The sequence below is a fragment of the Grampus griseus genome (assembly GCF_964374135.1).
Source record: "Grampus griseus genome assembly, chromosome: 3".
Lineage (NCBI taxonomy): Eukaryota > Metazoa > Chordata > Mammalia > Artiodactyla > Delphinidae > Grampus > Grampus griseus.
Window position 1 is genome coordinate 50,535,773 of NC_139019.1, and position 20,023 is coordinate 50,555,795.

Consider the following 20,023-nt stretch of genomic DNA (forward strand, 5'->3'; position numbering starts at 1 on the left):
TACTGAAAGCCTGTTTTGAAGGGAAGCATCTAGGCGATGTACATAGTGATTTAGACAGATGTCCCTGCCTTCCATGATCCAGTTTAATGTTGACAGGGATTTTAAAATTGCTTTCCTTAATGTCTTAAAACAATAATGACTTGACTCTCTCTTGGTTCATTTATCAAAGCAACAATGTCATATTTTCCTTTATTTCCAAAATTGGTTCTTCTATATAATAAATCATATTGGGAATATTTATTCCAATGGAGACTAAATTTGGTTGTGCACTGTCATTTAGAAGCTGGTAATAATAATGGGAATATACTACTTAGTTATTTATACCTACCTCAAAAAGATTTGACATGTTTTAAAATATATATGCAATGAAGTAGCAAGGCAAGGGAAGTAATGAAGTATTTCGTTTTAATATTCTGTCTGCCTAAGAAAAAATAAAATAAGCATACAATTAAATGATTCTCATGATCGATGGAAAGAAACATACCAACTCCTAAGGGCAAGAGAAGTTTTTTCCAGCACTTTAAAAGAAATTTTTTAATGTGATTTCTAGGCATAGTGAGAGATGGAGTAGGCAGTGTCCTCAAAAACATCCTCAGAGCAAATGCAATATCAGGTGTTCTAACATGGTATCTTATGGTATTCTTTGATAAGAGCTGAGGGCATATCAGAGTATAGATTAGGGAAAGCAACATTGCCAGTAGCCAAAAAAAAAATATATATATATATATATATATAGAGTCTGGTTTTCCTATAAAAATAACTTCTAAAATTATGTAAGTAATACAATTTCATTATAGAAAAATCAGAGTATACAAATAAAATTATAAGCTCAAAATCCTCCATAGTCCTACCATTTAAAGATAACATCATTTATCGAGTATTCTTCCAGAATATTTTATATCCATATACTTAATCATTTTTTTTTTGTAAAATGTTCATTTTGAACATAAGGCTTTTGACCTGCTTTTGTTTTACTTTTTAAAAATTATTTATTTATTTATTTTATTTATTTTGTCTGAGCTGGGTCTTAGTTGCAGCAGCAAGATCTTTAGTTGCTTCATGCGAACTCGTAGTTGCAGCATGCATGTGCTCTCTAGTTCCCCGACCAGGGATTGAACTCGGGCCCCCTACATTGGGAGTGCAGAGTCTTACCCACTGGACCACCAGGGAATTCCCTTGTTTTACTTTAAATTCTTGTGATTATATCATTATCTACTTAAGCTATCTACTATTTAGTTTAGTTGTTTATCATTCCTTTTTTTGCTGATATATATGGATAAATATTTGCACACATCTCCGAGCATTTCCTTGTAATGGATTTCCAGGAGTAGAATTGGTAGTTAAAGTCTGTACGTGTTTTAAGGCTATGTATATGTTACAAAATTATGCTCCAAAATTATTGCAAGCAGCAATATAATGAGCTTATTTTCTCAACACTCTGGACTATCCTTTTTTTTTCCTTTTAAATCCCTTACCATGTCCTATGCTGATTTTTCTTTTGGTCTGTTCATCGTTTTCTTGTTTATTGCAAGAGGATTTTTTTTTTCAGTAATGTCAGCTTTTGTCATATGTGGCAAATCGCTTTCCTATTTTGTCATATGTACTTGAATTATGTTTATTATATTTTATAAATGTGCAGAACTTCTATATTTTATGTAGTCTTATGTAGCAACCTTTGCCTTTATTATTTTTAATTTCAAAGTTAGGTATTGAAAGGCCTTATCCACTACAGAATTACAGTAAATCCCCTACATATGAATGAGTTGTGTTCTGAGAGCACATTCGTAAGTCCAATTTGTTTGTTAAGTCCAACAAAGTTAGCCTAGGTACCCAACTAACACAATCAGCTATATAGTACTGTACTGTAATAGGCTTATAATACTTTTCACACAAATAATACATAAAAAACAAACAAACACAAAAATAGAACATTTTTAATCTTACAGTACAGTACCTTGAAAAGTACAGTAGTACCAGCTACATCACCGCTGCTTTTACGCTTGCTTCCAGACATCCTGAGCTTGAAATAAAGATACTGTACTACTGCACTCTATACAGTACTGTACAGTAAAATACACAAAAGTACAACCACTTGTAGAGGATGCACACATGTGATAACATACGCCAGACATGTGAGCTAACTTATGTGATTGGACATGTGAACACACGATCGCATATTTGAAAGTTCGCAACTTGAAGGTACGTATGTAGGGGACTTACTGTTTATAAATAGTCTCTTTACCTATATTTATTTTGGATTTCATTTTGTCCTCATTTCCCTGCTCTTAATTCCAGTCCATTTATTATGGTGTGCGGTTTGGTTAAAAATATAGTACCTTTCAAAAGCAAAACAAGAAAACCACAAACAAAAAATAATAATAATAAATCTTGCAAAATAGTTTTTTACTAATTTAGAAAGAATAAACAGCTTAAGTCATAATTTAAAAAAATATATAGTCCCTTTATTCTGTGTCTGTAAGCATTTATCCCACTAACATTTATTGAACAATTCATTTTTTTTCTATGTTGATTGAACTGCCTTTTTTAGGTAATGAAGATAATTACTAAAATGTTTCTGTGTTTTTTGGCAGCTGTTCTTTTCCATTCATATTTCTATCTTGCCCTATACCATTACTTCGGTCTTATAATTATTTTAGCTTTATGTTTTAATAACTCACAAGTGAATTAATTTTATAAGTTGTTTGGGGAATAATTCACATTTTTAATTGACATTTTTATAACATTGTTATAATATTATAACATTGTTATAATATTGAAAGCATATTGCCTCTCAATAACATTTCTGTAATTTCCTTTCAAATGGCACAGCAAAAATCTTATTAGCTTTATGCCTGTATTTTTTTTTTTTTTTTTTTTTTTTGCTGTACGCGGGCCTCTCACTGTTGTGGCCTCTCCCATTGCGGAGCACAGGCTCCGGACGCGCAGGCCCAGCCGCTCCGCAGCATGTGGGATCCTCCCGGATCGGGGCAGGAACCCGTGTACCCTGCATCGGCAGGCGGACTCTCAACCACTGCGCCACCAGGGAAGCCCTATGCCTGTATACTTTTGTTGCTGCAATTGTAAATGGGATTTTTTTCCTCTTCTGGTTTCAGCTGCTTTTGTTGATATTTTGGGAGAAAGTCAGTTTCCAATCTTACACTATTCTGTTAACTTTACTGAACCCTGAGAGTTATTTATTAAGTGAATGAATTAATCATCTCAGCTACCTAATGTCACCATTCCAATTGTGTACAAACCAGGGGACAGTTATTATCAAAGATTAAAGTGGGAAGGTTGTCATTTTCTAAAGGAACTGAAGATATTTGGCAAATGAATAAGGGGTTAGTTGTAATTTAGAGTAGTTCAGTGGATAGAGTTATGATGAAATTCCTTCCAGATTTATTCCATAGAGTGTGCTTAGGAAAATAATGATTTAAACCACTCTCAATATAACATTCAGTATTTCATGTGATTTTGCTTATATTTCTTAACACTGTTAGATGTGATCTTGATAAAGTACTTGATACACTAGAAGTTGAGAATTTGAAGTGGGAGAGCATATATAGAAGACAGGGTGGAAGGCATTAATATCATTTGTTAGTGGAGGTCAAGATAATACTGTCAAAAGTTAACAGAGTGGCATGGACATATATATACTACCAAATGTAAAATAGATAGCTAGTGGGAAGCAGCTGCATAGCACGGGAGATCAGCTCGGTGCTTTGTGACCACCTAGAGGGTTGGGATACGGAGGGAGGGAGAGAGATGCAAGAGGGAGGAGATATGGGGATATATGTACAGCTGATGCACTTTGTTATCAAGCAGAAACTAACACACCATTGTAAAGCAATTATACTCCAATAAAGATGTTTTTAAAAAAAAAGTTAAATAAATAAATAAAACTAGCAAATATGGGGAAAAAAAGTTAACACAAAAGCATACAAAAAAATAGGTAGTAGACACTATTGGTTGCTAATTTATATCCATTACATCTTTCTTCCTAACATACCCTGAGTTTTATTCCAGTATTTAACTCCCTCAGCATAGGTCAGGTGGCTCCTGGGTAGATGAACCCATCTTTGGCTTTTTGGTAATCTATTCCTTTGCCAGTGATAGGTTCATAAATGGGCATGTGTTTAAGTTCTGAGTGATGAGGTGAGACTAAAATTTGCCTTTACTCTTAAGACATGAGATGGAAAAGCTAGTTTCTTCCCCATTGGACATAAACAAGAAGGTGTGTAATAGGGATAATTACTGGCAGCCATCTTATGAGCAAGTGGGGAACCAGCTGAGTATAAAGTCTTTATTTTGGATAGTAAAACTAAAGAAAGAAATGAACAAGGGGTCTTGATGACATTGTTTAACCACCAAGTCAGCCAGGTTTGAAGCCTACCCTACCTTTGAATTTTCTATTACATGAAATATTAAATTTATTAATTAACTAAGGCAGTTTGAATAAATTTTCTATTAGTGTACACCAAGAGCATCCTAACTGATGAAAGCATACTAATAATGAAGGTAGACAATATAGAAACTAAAAATGATATTATTCACAAAAATTTGAGAGGTGAGCAGGGAAGAAAATATTGCAAAAGACCCAAATCCTCCTAGAAGGAAGTCAATATTATTTAAAGTTGATAAATTAAGAAATAGTGAAGAAGATTTCTGGAATGGTAACGTGAGAAGCTTCATGGATCCTCACTCCAGCAAAACAACTGTTTAACTGGTGAAATGATTTTTATTTCATTTAAGTCTATGGAAATTGTCCTAAGGATGTACAGCAAATAGAAAAACATTTATTTTTTAAAAAATGTACTGAAGTCTACCATTATACTCAGTAAGAACATAGAGAGCCTGTCACATTTAGAAATTCAGATGCAAAGGCATGAATTTGGAAGCCTCCCTCACACTATGAACACACACACACATACATACACAAATTAACTTAAAATGGAACAAAGACCTAAATGTAAGAGATAAAAATATAAAACTCTTAGAAGACAACATAGGTGTAAATATTTTTTGAAATTGTATTGGGCTATGGTTTCTTAGATATGACACCTAAAGCACAAACAGCCAAAAAAGAAATAGATGAATCAGACTTCATCAAAGTTAAAAACTTCTCTGCTTAAAGGGATATTATCAAGAAAGTGAAAAGATAACCACAGGATAAATGCAAATATTTGTAAGTCATATATGTGAAAAGGATCTAGTATCTAGAATATATAAAGAACTGTTACAACTCAAGAATTAAAAAACAAATAACTCTATTTTAAAATGGACAAAGAGTTTGAATAGACAGTTCTCCAAAGAAGATATAAAGATGGCCAATAAGCATGAAAAAAAATGCTCAATATCATTAGTCATTAGTTGCAAATCCAAACTATAATGAGCTATCACTTCACAGTAACTAGGATGGCTATAGTTAAAAAGATAGACAACAACAAGTGTTGACAAGGATATGGAGAAATTGGAACTCATATATTGCTGGTTGGAGTATAAAATGGCAAAGTCACTTTGGAAAACAGCAGAATAAGTTTTGCACATGGAAGACTCTAAGCCTGCTTGTGAGATTGGGAAAAGTTCTGGTGTTAACTAGAGTTCTTTTGTCTGTGGAGATGAAAAAGAATCCAGGATGGGCAGAGCTGAGGAGACAGACCTCTGGATAGGGAAGACCTTTCTTATTCATTGACTGACAGCCTCATTCTTTCAGACAAGGAACTCCCACATCAGCATCCCAACAGTAGGTCTGTTCAGAGAGGTGCTACATGCTGTATAACAGGATCTGCAGGCCACCTTCATCAGCAGGCTGAGGAAGGGAAAAGGCTATGTCTTACGAGCATTAAATGGAGAGAGGGTCATCCAAGTGAGGGGGGAGGAATCCCTCCGCTAAGGAGATTATGGTTTCGTTGTGAAGGAAGGCATCATATTTTTTTGAATTGACTTTATGACTGAAGCCTTCAAACGAAGCATGTCACTGCCCCTATTGTGGACTCTGAAGAACACTGGTATGGGCAGTCCTACGATAGACTCAGTGTTCACTGTTCAGGGATCCCAGCCCATGCTCATGTGGAAGATACAAGTGTCTCAGGTACTGCATAGGGAGCCACAGGGTCAGTACAACTTAATTGTGAAGTCACTCACTGCTCTCACCTCATTCAGATGTACCCACACCTCAGCAAGGAGGATTTCTACCCTTGTTCCACTATTTTCCTCCATTCAATGTCTGTCTCCTTTTTTGACCACCCACCCCATGCCACTACTCTTGTGCCTTTACATGGTGGAACTAGATGCTGATAAGCAGAAGTGCTGGTGAACTCCATTGGGAAAAAAGGAAAAGAAAATGGCTAAGTCCTCACCTTGTGTGTAGAAGTCCTTAAGTAAGTAAAGAAATGACATTTAACCTAATCTAGGATTTTAAGCATAAAGCAGGCTTATGATATTTTTCACCAGGGATATTTTGGCTGTCACAATAATATGAGGATGCTACTGGCATCTAGTGAGCAGGGGTAGGGATGACAGATATCCTGCAGTGTTTGGGCCAGTCCCACACAGTGATGAATTATCCTGTATTCTGTCTGACTTTTAGATGTCCTGCTGGGCTTTATCCAGGACATACAGCTCATCCAAAAGAACATCACACTTCCTCTTTTTATCCACTGTGACAACCTGTAATTGGTCTTGTTCTATTGTCCCTATTCCCATTAACGGCATTTCATACTTTCTCTTATTCTATACCAAAAAATCTGGTCTGTTAATTCTTATGCTAATAGTGGTTTTGTTCTTGAGTTCATCCATGAAATTTTTCATTTTTTCATTTTTCTGTTCATCTTGTACAGAATCATCACTGCCTCCAAAATCCAAACTTGTTCATTTTTTTTTATTGAGGTATAGTGGATTTACAATGCTGTGCCAGTCTCTGCTGTACAGCAAAGTGACTCAGTTATACACAGACATTCTTTTTTTCTTTATATTCTTTTCTTTTATCACAGGATATTGAATATAATTCCCTATGCTATATACTAGGACCTTGTTGTTTATCCATCCTATATATAATAGTTTATATCTGCTAATCCCAAACTCCCAGTCCCTCCTCCACCTCCCTCCCCCTTGTCAACTGCAAGTCTGTTCTCTATGTCTGTGAGTCTTTCTGTTTTGCAGATAGGTTCATTTGTACCATATTTTAGATTGCATATACAAGTGATATCATATGGTATTTGTCTTTCTCTTTCTGACTTCACTTAGTATGATAATCTCTAGCTGCGTCCATGTTGGTGCAAATGGCATTATTTTGTTCTTTTTTATGACTGAGTAGCATTCCATTGTATATATGTACAAACTCATTCTTTATCAGTAGGAGTATCTATTTCATGATGTCTTTTAGTGTAGTCACTCTTGTGCATTAATGTATGGAAAAAATATATTTTATTATAAAAAAGAAACAGAAAAATAAGCATAATGATTAGAGCAGTGTTTCTCAAATTTCTCTCATTTTCCTACCACCTTTACAATTTTTACTGTATCCACATACCACCAGAATTACTTTTTTACTTAAGGATTTTCTTCATATCAACACACATTTTTAAAAAAAATACTTATTTTAGCCTCATCCTTAACAATTTATTTGTGAATTTATGTATTTGATGTTCTAGTTTATACATTTCTTCTAATATACATTAAAATAAATAGGTAACTGAAAATTTTTAAATTTTTCATTCAATTTCATCCTAAATCCTTTCACATATGGCTAGTGGTTTGCAAACCAAGTGTTGAAAAACACTGCCTTGCAGGAGTTTAATGGAGGTTAATCTCCAGAAAAAAGCTTGAAAACAGGGATATTTAAAACAGTCCCTGGGGATTGTGAGTGGAGCTAGATAGAGAGGGAGTGGAATAGATCTTCATTGTTGTTTTGGTTTTGGTTTTGGTTTTTTGAGCCTTTTAACATCATTTGGATCTTTTCAAACCATGGCCATGTGTTACTTTGACAGTTTTTAAAAATAAATAAGTAAACCGAAGTGCAGCATTAAATATGATTGTGGGCAGGGAGGATGGAGTCCTGTTTCTTTTCATACAGAAGACAGAGAATCATGGATTCTTTGAAGCCAAGAATGGATGCTGTGATAACCTTTTTTTTTTTAACATCTTTATTGGAGTATAATTGCTTTACAATGGTGTGTTAATTTCTGCTTTATAACAAATTGAATCAGCTATACATATACTTATATCCCCATATCCCCTCCCTCTTGCATCTCCCTCCCTCCCACCCTCCCTATCCCACCCCTCTAGGTGGTCACAAAGCACCAAGCTGATCTCCCTGTGCTATGTGGCTGCTTCCCACTAACTATCTGTTTTGAAGATCCACTAGTATATCCCTATCCATAGGCTTTCAAAAGCCTTTTTCTAAATCTTGAAGTGTAACTTTAAATACAAAATAATAACAGTATACATCATAACAGTACAAAGTACTTAGCATTTTGTCTTTATCATACTAAGAGCACAATAAAGGTTATTGTTGAATTGGGCTTAATTTAGTAGATCTCCTCTTGGCCTTATTATTCCTCTAACAGAGGGTAAACTAGTTATTCTTGGGTAATGAAACAGTTACTGAAATAATTCTTAATGCTCCAGAATCTTAAAGGACATCAATAAGCACAACTTAAACACAAGATGGCTGAGATGAAAGCTTGGATAAATTCTCTAACCTAAGAAGGTCTTATAGTACTAGCAGATTTCTCCTGGGCCAAAGGGTTAAAGTATTTGTAACAACTCTTTTCCTATTCAGGTATAAAAATCATGGGTATAAAATATTGCAGTACCAAATATTAAGTGGAATTATTACATTAAAATGGATAAAATTTTAACTGTAGTTTATCTACCTAATGAAATAGGAACTCCTAAATATTAACATCAGTTAAGCATAAATTATATTCTGTAATGACTTGTATATTGTAAAATCCATAGCTCCACTTTGACAAAGTGTCAAATATAGAATTTTTGTTTTTGGTTTGGTTTGGTCCCTGTTGTATGTGCCTCTGTCATTAGGCTACATATTTAGTTGGAGATGGAACTTCCTAACTAGATTTTAACTTTGAACAGTTCACTAGGAAAGGGTAAGAAAATCAGGTTAAAATTTATATTCAGAGGATACATAGATAAATATTCATAAGTATTAATGAGATACTCCTGGTTGGTCTCTCTTTCCCAACATTCAGAGTTCCTCTTGCCACCAAATCCCATAGGACATGCAGTTACTAGGAGACCTTGCAGCCGCCCTAGGGTGAGAACCTGCCAGGTCTGAAGAGTTGGTTCTGAGGCTTATCTTACTCATATTTCTTTGAGTCAAAGTAGTCATATTCTGTTAAATGCAAGCTGCAATAGCAGACTCCAGTTTTCTCTAACTGGTAGTGTTCCCCTCATAGATGAACCTTTCTGGGTGCTCACATGGGTATAAAATGAGTTTCACTAGGAGAATTAGGGTCCCTTACAAGTGAGACTTTCTTGCCCCTCTTGCAGATGTGCAGATCAAGCATTGCCCTTGAAACCCTGAAGACAGTTTTAAGATAGTTTATAGATTTTCATTGATATCTAGTAAAGTGAGCTCAAATGTCAATATATTAGCCCTTCTCTGTTCCTGTGTAAGGGAAAGACCTCAAATCCCCTTGAAGCAGCATCCTCACTCAATTTTACTCCTGCTGCTGTAAAACAATACAAAGAAAACTATCTTAGATTGTATATTCTTGAAAAATTACTATTTTTCATCATATTAAATATATAAACATATACATCAACATATTAAAGAAGAAGAGTGAGATGAGACTAATCTAAAAGTTCTAAAGATCATCTCACAAGAGGTTACTTAAACTAAATGCTATGTTTAAAAAATGAGGGTTAAGCATTAGCTGGTAAAGATTGTTTTGTTAGAAATCTCCCTTTTTATATAAATGCCCACTGATTGGGACTCTTCATTCACAATCTTGTCTATTCCTTGCAAATGTCCTTTATTGTACATTAATCTCCTGGAACCAAATAATGCCTGTTGAAATGAAGGAAAGTTGGATTTCCACTTAAAATCAGGGCTCATTCTATATATATAATGCAAAACTCTTGGAGAAGTAGTCTTTTTTTTTAACTTTTATTAAAACATGCTTCAAATTTCTTTTTGTCAAATCATCTTTTTGCAAGTTGCATCTTTGTGAAAAATGAAATATTATGTATCAAACAACATAGGACTCAGAAGGGAATTGTAGGGAAAAAAAGCTTTCATTATAATGAGACATAATTTTAAGTAGGTAAACAAGGCCTTTAATAATCTAAATGAGATGGGTGGACACATATATCCTAGGCTTTTAAATTAGAACTTAATACCACTGGGTCCATCTAAATGACTGTGCCCTGTATTTATAATAATACTCTTATTATATTCCCCTCGTTAATAGGACCCTAAGGCCTGAATTAACTCTATCATGGCACTTACCTCATAACTTAATGGTTACCTATTTACTAGATAGGATTTAATGCAGGTACTATGCCTGTTTCACAGTTTTAACTCTTATACTTAGCAGAATGCTTAAAACTATTACTAACAAATATTTGCTTAATTATAATTAGTTGTTTAAATATAAAATTGCCCATATTGAAGCATAAAGCAGAAATCAGAGTTACACTACCCTATTGGTACTGCCTGTAGTTCAAAATTGCGCTGTGTATGTGGTTGTTCTTATTTTATTCTTTATGATACAATACAGTGAAACTCATGGTAATATACACTGTAATAATGTGAACTATGTTTTTATGTAGTTGGTGATTGACTCCTGCATTCAGCCAAGTCAAGAAGACTGGAACTCTTATCTTAACACTTATTTACTATTTCTATGATAGTGTCACGCAAAGATGCTGCTGTTTCCACTGGTACTGCCACCACATTTAACTAAATGTACCATTTGAGTAGACGTTAGAATCTTTCCAGGATATTCAGGGTTTTGTCTTTTTCTAGCATATTGAATGATATGAAATATTGATTACATCTAATACATTATAATGTATATTGTATTAAGAAGCCTCTACTCCCTAAGAGGTAGGGTTGGCAAAGGAGGAGATAAAGGTAGTTTTTATCACCTTTTACTCCAAGCCCTACATCTTGGTCTGCCTTCAGATTTTTTTCAGTGCTTCTTCCAAATAATTCTGAGAAAGGTAGTACTGAATATTTTTTTTGTTGCAATATCCTGGAGTTCCAAGTTCAAATGCCACTAGAATGAAGCAACACTGTTCTATAGAAAGAACAACATCCTTGGGTAAGGTTTGTACAGTTTATACCAGAGTGATATAAGGTTTAACCTATTTAAATAAATTCAGGTAATTTTAGAACAGAAAAGGATTTAAGGTCATTTCATCCAGTGGTTATCAAATTTGACTGTGCATCAGAATCACCCAAGGAGCCTGTAGAAAGCACAGACTCCTAGGTCACATCCACAGCAATTCTGCTTCAGTAATATCTGGGCAAGGTCCTAGAATTTGTCTTTTTAACAAGTGCCCTCAGCAATTTTGATGCATAGCCAGGCTCCAGACGTGTATTTTGGAATCAGTGATCTAGTACAATGCCCAGCAGACAGGAATTACATTTAATTAATTTCTATATTTATAGCTATACCACTAAAGTGCTAGACACATAGCTAGTGCAAAATAAATGTTTGCCAGAGATAGGGTAGAAAGTGAGTACAAAGAGAAGTTCAACAACTTACGAAAGGTGCCACAGTTAAGAAGCATTAGAACCCAGTTCTTATTTGCCCCAGAAATGGAGGGATAAGGGCTTCTAGGTCCTCTTTTCTCCAAAGGCCTTTCAGATCAGTGTAATAAATAAAATCTTCCAACATCTCATAAGATTATGTTATGGACACATGTATTTATGTTCAACAAAATGTTGTAGGTACATCTCCCATCTCATTTTGCACATTTTAGTAATTTCTCTGATCATAGTTTTTGTAGGTATTATAAATATTTTTATGAACCCTTTTTTTCTTTGGTGCATTAATCACATGGGTTTGTTATGTAGGTTAAAAGTGCATTGTGTAATAAGTTCCTTGAAGCTAGAAAACAAAAATATCACAGTTATCATTATTACTTTTACCTCTCTCATGTATCGTCTAAGAGAAGTTTGATTTGTGACCAGCTTTCAAAACTGCACTTATTGGCCAACTCTTACAAGAATGTCTTTTTGATCTGGTTTACTGAAATCAATTACACTTCCAAATAAGTTTTCATTTTAAGAGAGGGCAGTGCAGTGGCATCCTCTGGTTATTGCATCAACATTTTAGAGCATGGCTACAAGCTCTCCAGAAGGAGGAGGAAGTGGAGAGGAGAAATAGAAAGGAGGGGAATAAGAATTCTTGAGTTTCAAACTCTTCACCTTGGTTTATATTATCTCCCACATGAAATCATTTACCCACCACACTGGTCTTACTTTTAAAGGCATTTAGGAAGTTGTGAGTCAATTTGCCCTAGAGTTAATTGTTAACACAATACCACTTATAGGATTTTTAATTTCTCAGAAAATAACCTGAATTACAGTCATCACTGCTTAAGGATAAGTCCTGCAAGAATTGTTACTATAAGTGAATGTGTTATAAGTCATTTGATAATCTCTTCCATTCTCTTCATCAGTATGAATGACACTGATGAGTCCTTTTAACCAGGTAGTAGTGCCGTGACCATCTTACACTAAGGGGCTGTTCACAGGCAGTGGGCAGAGTGGACGTTGATAAAACACCTGTGCACTGCTGCAGAAAACACTGCGAGAATATCCAATCTGAAATGATTTAACTGTTAAACATATGAAGGATAAAACATTCACTAGCCATAACAACCTCCAACATACACGATGAGTACACAGACTATGAAATTACTTTTTCTCTATCTTGTGTGCTTTAATTACTGGCCCTTGGGTGTAGAATGGAGAAGGGAGTTGCCAGTTTAATACTTAACCTCCCTTGCTTGGAGTGGTCTGTTTTTTACATTGTTTCTTTTGCTGTTAAATGTAAACTCTGAGAATCTGTTTTCCCTGTGAATTGCTTAAGGAAAGAATCAATCCTGGAGAGTAATTAGGAAAAATAGAGATAATTTGATGTAACTGGTTTGAGCAGAAGCTCAAAGCCTGAAGGATGGAAACAGAGAAGATAGTATAGGAATAATTGTGGGATGAAAGTAAGAGGGCATCATTGATGGAAAGACTACTTTATTTCTCAGTTAGTAACCAGCTCTACACTGGCCTGCCTGAGAAGAACTTCTCCATCGAACAGTTCAACTCGGATCATGCCTTGCTTTCCCTGGCTCGTATCCAGAGACTCTTAAAGTGAATGTATGTGGGATCTAGTTCCCCCACCAGAGAGCAAACCCCTGCATTGGAAGCGCAGAGTCTTACCCACTGGACCACAACTAAGAGCCTGCATGCCTCAACTAAAAGATCCTGGGTGGGGCTTCCCTGGTGGCACAGAGGTTAAGAGTCCGCCTGCCGATGCAGGGGACACAGGTTCGTGCCCTGGTCCGGGAAGATCTCACGTGCCGCGGAGCGGCTGAGCCCGTGAGCTATGGCCGCTGAGCCTGCACGTCCGGAGCCTGTGCTCCGCAACGGGAGAGGCCACAACAGTGAGAGGCCCGCGTACTGCAAAAAAAAAAAAAGATCCTGCGTGGTGCAGCTAAGACCCAGCACAGCCTAAATAAATAAATAAATAAATAAATAAATAAAATTTTAAAAATAAAGTGAATGTCATCATATGTGATCTTTGGTATTCGTTTGTTTCAAATGAATATTTTCCTTTTCTCTTTAACTCATTAATGTTTCTGAAAGGTTGAGAATTTATCTCTACATCTTTTAAACTTCTTCATATCAGCAGCGTTAGCATCTAAATGGTCAACCCATCACATATGGAATGAAATAAAGAGACTATGACATAAAAAGTTCTAAGGATTTTTCCTTTTCATTATCACTCCTGAGCCATGGTTACACTCTAGTTATTCTATTGCTACACCCATAACACGTTTCCCCCCTTTTTCTGGTCTACCTGTTTATTTCCATCTTTTAGACTGCAGTCTTCTTGAGGGCAGGGCTATGTCTCATTCATCACTGTGTTCTGCATATCTGGTGTAGTATCTGACATAGGAGCTGCTCAGTAGGTGTGTGTTCTGTGTGTAGGCATATCAGAGTTGCATCAAATTCAGAGGAGTTAGGTTTGCTTGGGTTAAAAAAAAAAGTTGACTGTACTTTTATCTTCACTGTCTTAAAGAGATCTGAATTTATTATCAAAATACTACAACAACCATTTTTCAGGTTCTTGCCATTTTACTCAAATTAATGTTTAAAAATACTATTTTCTTTTGCTTTACTCTAGAACTGAACAATGCCACAAAAACATTCTTTACTAAAGAATATTTGAAAAGAAAACAAAGCTTTCAGAAATCCAGCTCTGCAAAGTGGCCCCTACCAAGCCGCAGAAAAGCATTCCATCTTTTTGGAGGTAAGGAAGCTAATGCAAAAAAAAAAAAAAAAAAAGGAAGAAAAGGAAGAAAAGTCTGGTAACCTTGTCCAAGGTCTTCTTTAAAGCTGTTTTCTTTCTGCCTTAGATATATTAGTAGAAAAATATTTCTTTACTCGTCAATTTTAAGTAAGGATTTTGCTAAGTATCCTTTTACTGAAAGCTACAGGTGTACATATGAAAAAAATGGAGACTATACAGTAAGAGCAAAATCTGAGAAAAACTCATGATTAAATTTACTTTGCCTTGATGTCAGTAATGTTTAATATGTAGATAATGAACTCAAAAGTAACAGATTTGACAAAAGCTATATTTGACAAAAGCATTGGTATTCCTTATAAAGGTTTTGAACAACTCATTATCATAATTTAAGTTCATTTCATTTTATTGGTTCTAATCTGTTTTATTTTAATAAATTATTTCTCTTTTATTGAAGTATAGTTGATTTACCATGTCATGTTAGTTTCAGGTGTACAGAAGAGCAATTCAGTTTTAAATATGTATGTATATACACACACACACATATATATATATATATATATATATTCCTTTTCAGATTCTTTTCCCTTATAGGTTATTACAAGATATTAAGTCTAGTTTCCTGTGCTATACAGTAGGTCCTTGTTCGTTATCTATTTTATGTATAGTAGTATGTGTATGTTAATCCCAAACTCTTAATTTATCCCTTCCCTGACCCTTTCCCCTTTGGTAACCATAAGTTTGTTTTCTATGTCATGGGTCTATTTCTGTCTTGTAAATAAGTTCATTTGTATCTTTTTTTTTTAAGATTCCACATATAAGTGATACCATATGATATTTGTCTTTGTCTGTCTTACACTTCACTTACTATGATAATCTCTAGGTTCATCCATGCTGCTGCAAATGCCATTAGTTCATTCTTTTTTATGGTTGGATAATATTCCATCATTCATAGATATATATAGACACACACACACACACACACACACACACACACACACACACACACACACACACCACATCTTTATCCATTCATCTGTCAGTGGACATTTAGGTTGTTCCCATGTCTTGGCTATTGTAAATAGTGCTGCTATGAACATAGGGGTGCATGTATCTTTTTGAATTAGAGTTTGTTCCAGATATATGACCAAGAGTGGGATTACAGGATCATATGGTAACTCTATTTTTAGTTTTTTAAGGAACCTCCATACTCCATTCTCTATAGTGACTGTACTAATTTACATTATCACCAACAGTGTAGGAGAGTTCCTTTTTCTCCACACCCTCTCCAGCATTATTTGTAGATTTTTTGATTTGAGGTGATACCTCATTGTAGTTTTGCTTTGCATTTCTCTAATAATTAGCCATGTTGAACATTTTTTACATGCCTAGTAGCCATCTGTATGTCTTCTTTGTAGAAATGTCTGTTTAGGTCTTCAGCCGATTTTTTGATTGGGTTGGGTTTTTTTGATATTGAGCTGTGTGTATATTTTGGAAATTAATCCCTTGTTGGTCACATCATTTGCAAATATTTTCTCCTGTTCCATAGGCTGCCTTTCTGTTTTGTTTGTGGTCTTTTTTGCTGTGCAAAAGCTTTTGAGTTTAATTAGGTCCCATTTGTTTATTTTTGCTTTTATTTCCATTACTCTAGGAGATGGGTCCCCCCAAAATATTGCTGTGGTTTATGTTAAAGAGTGTTCTGCCTATGTTTTCCTCTGGGACTTTTATAGTATCTGGTCTTACATTTAGGTCTTTAATCCATTTTGAGTTTATTTTTGTATATGGTGTTAGAGAATGTTCTAATTTCATTCTTTTACATGTAGCTGTCCAGTTTTCCCAGCACCACTTACTGAAGAGACTGTCTTTTCTCCATTGTATGGTGTTGCCCACTTTATCATAGATTAATTGACCATAAGTGGGTGGGTTTATTTCTGGGCTTTCTATCCTGTTCCATTGATCTATATTTATGTATTTTTGCCAGTACCATGCTGTTTTGATTACTGTAGTTTTGTAGTACAGGCTGAAGTCAGGGAGTCTGACTCTTCCAGCTCCATTTTTCTTTCTCAGGATTGCTCTGGCTCTTAATGTACTGTTGGAGTCAGTTTGCCAGTATTTTGTTGAGGATTTTTGCATCTGTGTTCATCAATGATGTTGACCTGTAATTTTCTTTTTTTTCTGGTATCTTTGTCTGATTTTGGTATTAGGATGATGGTGGCCTCATAGAATGAGTTTGGAAGTGTTTCACTTTCATACTGTTTTATTTTAATATTTTACAAGTTGTCCCACAAGTTTAGGATAAGTAGAAAGTGTCTGTGCTTTAGTATAGAGTGTCTCATGCTTGTACAGAGGACAAGGAATACTTATTTCTGAGTTCATGTCTAACTAAATGTATGACCTCAGGGATATCATAGAAACCTCTTCTTTTGTTTGTTTCTGATCTGTAAGATGGTAATAATTATATATTCCTAATTAATATAGTTACAAGGATCAAATGAGCTGATGTGAAAGCACATTCTAAATTATAACTAATTGCACTATATAGATATAAGGAATTATCAAATTAGGGCAAGGCAATCTCTAATACCTTTTTCACCTTTGAGAATTTGTTATGTGTAATGATGATCAGACAGTATAAACATAAAATATAATTTCATCTTTTATAAAACCATGGTCTGTCAGAACAGTTTGTGCAGTTTTAGTATTTACCCTTACAATGTTTTTGGGGGGTCTGGTTGGAGAAGCTCAGATATGGGGAACTCTGATCTTCAGGGAACCAGAGGGACTTCTACATAAGAAGACCGATAAGATCAGTACAGCAATGATGTAAACCAAAAGGAGGTAAAAACAGAGCCTTGTATGGTTGAGGCAAAAGATAAATTGAATTACAAAATCCTCAAGGTTTGAAGAAAGTAGTTTAAGGACAAATATAACTTTATACAGTAGTTTGAATGAAGAAACTTAGTTTAAAGACATTTTATAAGTACATACTGTTTTATAAAATGGTAAGTAACTATAGAAACCCATTGTCCATAGATTTGGTATAGATACATTTTAAAATATATTACATTTAGCCCAAAATATAATGTGAAATTCAGTCTTACTTAAAGGATTTCATACCAAAGAAGAGAAAATTTATTGTATGAATTATGTGCTTTAAAAGATTCCTTTGTATCCTACCTTCTACCCTATACCCACATTTTAAAAAGAATGAGTCACTTTTCTGATAATCCCTCAGTATCCTTTGTCTTTTTGTACTCTGGGGTACTGAAGCTATAAATTAAATATTTGCTTCTTTGTGATTTAGTCTTATTTGTCCTCCCCATAGAAGTTCCACAGAACTTTAACTTTTTATAAGTTTTTATGGAGGAGGTTCAAAGTAGCTTTATTATACAACCTAACTTAAGCAATATATTACTATCAAGAGCTCAGCTATGCTAAGCAAGCCTCAGCCAAAACTGAAAGAGTTAAGCCTTTAATCACTTGGTACAGTGGTGTAAACAAGAGTGTAAAACCGGAGGAAATGCCAACCCCCCCCCACCCCCAATATTCTATTTTCCCCCATGGAACAGTGCACTGGTCCAGGGTCAGGTCGACCAGGACAGATGTGGGGATAATCTTACTGTTGAGGAGGCCCCGAACAAAAGGCCTTGGTACTTTCATGGGCCCTGAGGGGTGTATATGTGTGTGTGTTGGAGTTTTATTTTTGGCGGGGGAAAGAAGGGAAGACTAGGAGTGGAAAAGTACTGAGTACTAATTCAGAGTGGGGAAAAGTATCTTTAAGGTTTCTCCCTAATACCCCTCTAAAGAGGTCTCAGCAGAGATCCAGAAGCCCTCTGCCCAAGCCCTCAGATAAAGGACCCAGGAATGCAGGTGCTGAGGACCGTAAATATATGAAAGAGCATCACAGGCCAGGGGCCTGAGACCTTGATTGCAGCTCCTTCAGAGATTGTAATGCACTGGCTTTACACCAGATCTGGTGTGGGGAGGGCAGCTTTCTTCTGTGATGCCTACCAGGTAAAGCCTCCATAATTGCCTATGGTCAGGCCTGAAAAGCCGCACGTAGGATTTTAATCACAAACCAGACTCAATTACCAGTATTACAGAAGCACCGTCTGTACTCCTTTGTTTGCTTCCTGCCTCCCCCGAATTTTGTATTTATCATTTCTTTGCACAAGTAAGTATACATATGTATACTTACTCAGTGTTATTTAATTTTGCTTGTCTTTGAACTTTTGCAGGGGTAACAATGTATGTATTCTATATTTGCTTTTTCATTCAGCATTATGTTTCTTGGATTTGTCTTTTCAGTGAGCGTAGCCACATTCATTTATTTTTACTGCTATACTATCACCCACTATGTGAATATGGTACAATTTATCTATTCTCCTGTTGATGAACAACTGAGTTATCCCATTTTTTGTTTATAAACAACACTGCTATAAATATTATTTTCATCTGTCCTGGAGCATAAGAGTTCCTCTAGAATAAATGCCAGTAGCAAACAGCTGGGTCATAAGAAAAACACATCTTTAGTTTGACTACCTAAACCAAACCATTTTCCTAAATGACTGCTGATCTGTCACCAACTTTGTTTACCACATTTGATGTTTTCAGTCCTTTAGATTTTGCCAGTCTGATAGGTATAAAATGATATCTCACTGGGGATTTAATTTCACTTTCTCTAATTACCAGTAGGGATTGAAAATAACTTTGTATGTGTATTAGTTATAGAATTTCTTCATCTGTGAAATTCCTTTACAAATTTTGTCCATTTTCCTATTGATTGCATTTTTCTTGTTGATTTTTGAGAGTGTTAAAATATTTTCTGCTGACTCCTTTTTTAATTATTTGAATGGCAACTCTCTTCTCTCATTTGTGGTTTGTCTTTTCACTCTATGATATCTTTTAATGAATTGTAGTTCTTCATTTTCTTTATCATCTTTCTGGCATGTGTTATCTGCCTTAAGAAATTCTTCTCTATCCCCAGTGTCATAAACATATTTTCCTGGGTATTTTTCAAATATTTTCAATTTTTTAAAAAAATATTTTATTTTTCAAATATTTATATTTCAAATATTTTCGAAATGATTTGTGTTGTTGATATTTTCTGGGTTTTGGCGGGGAGGGGGGTTGTGTTATAGGGTAGAGAGCCAGTCACTTTGGGATTTTTTCCCATTTAATTTTTTCCAACCACCATTTACTGAAAATAATTCATTATTTCCCCCACTGATTCACAGTGCTAATCTGTTATATTTTAAATTTCCATTCGTGTGAGTCTATTTCTGAGGTCTTTATTTGGTTCCTTTGGTCTGTATATCAAATCCTGTGCCAATACCATACTGTCTCAATTACTGGAGCCTTGTAAGAAGTTTTGATATCTCCCTTCAAACTTGTTTTGCTGCATGAGTGTCTTGGCCTTTTTTTTTTCTTTCTTTTTTTTTTTTTTTTGGCTCTTTGAATTTTAGAATCATCTTGTCAAGTTCCATGAAAACCAGGTTGGATTAAGGGAAGAAGTTCCT

The 20,023-nt window shown here is 35.1% G+C and overlaps 1 protein-coding gene across 3 annotated transcripts in view; it reads left to right on the top strand.

Annotated features, from left to right (window-relative positions):
• Positions 1–20,023, top strand: part of RNF180 (ring finger protein 180) — a 282,912-nt gene that overhangs the window by 216,777 nt on the left and 46,112 nt on the right. For all 3 annotated transcript variants that reach the window (XM_082651886.1, XM_082651887.1, XM_082651888.1), the window contains one exon: positions 14,382–14,507. In XM_082651886.1, coding sequence (XP_082508012.1) covers positions 14,382–14,507 — 126 coding nt within the window. The remainder of the gene's footprint in view (positions 1–14,381; positions 14,508–20,023) is intronic.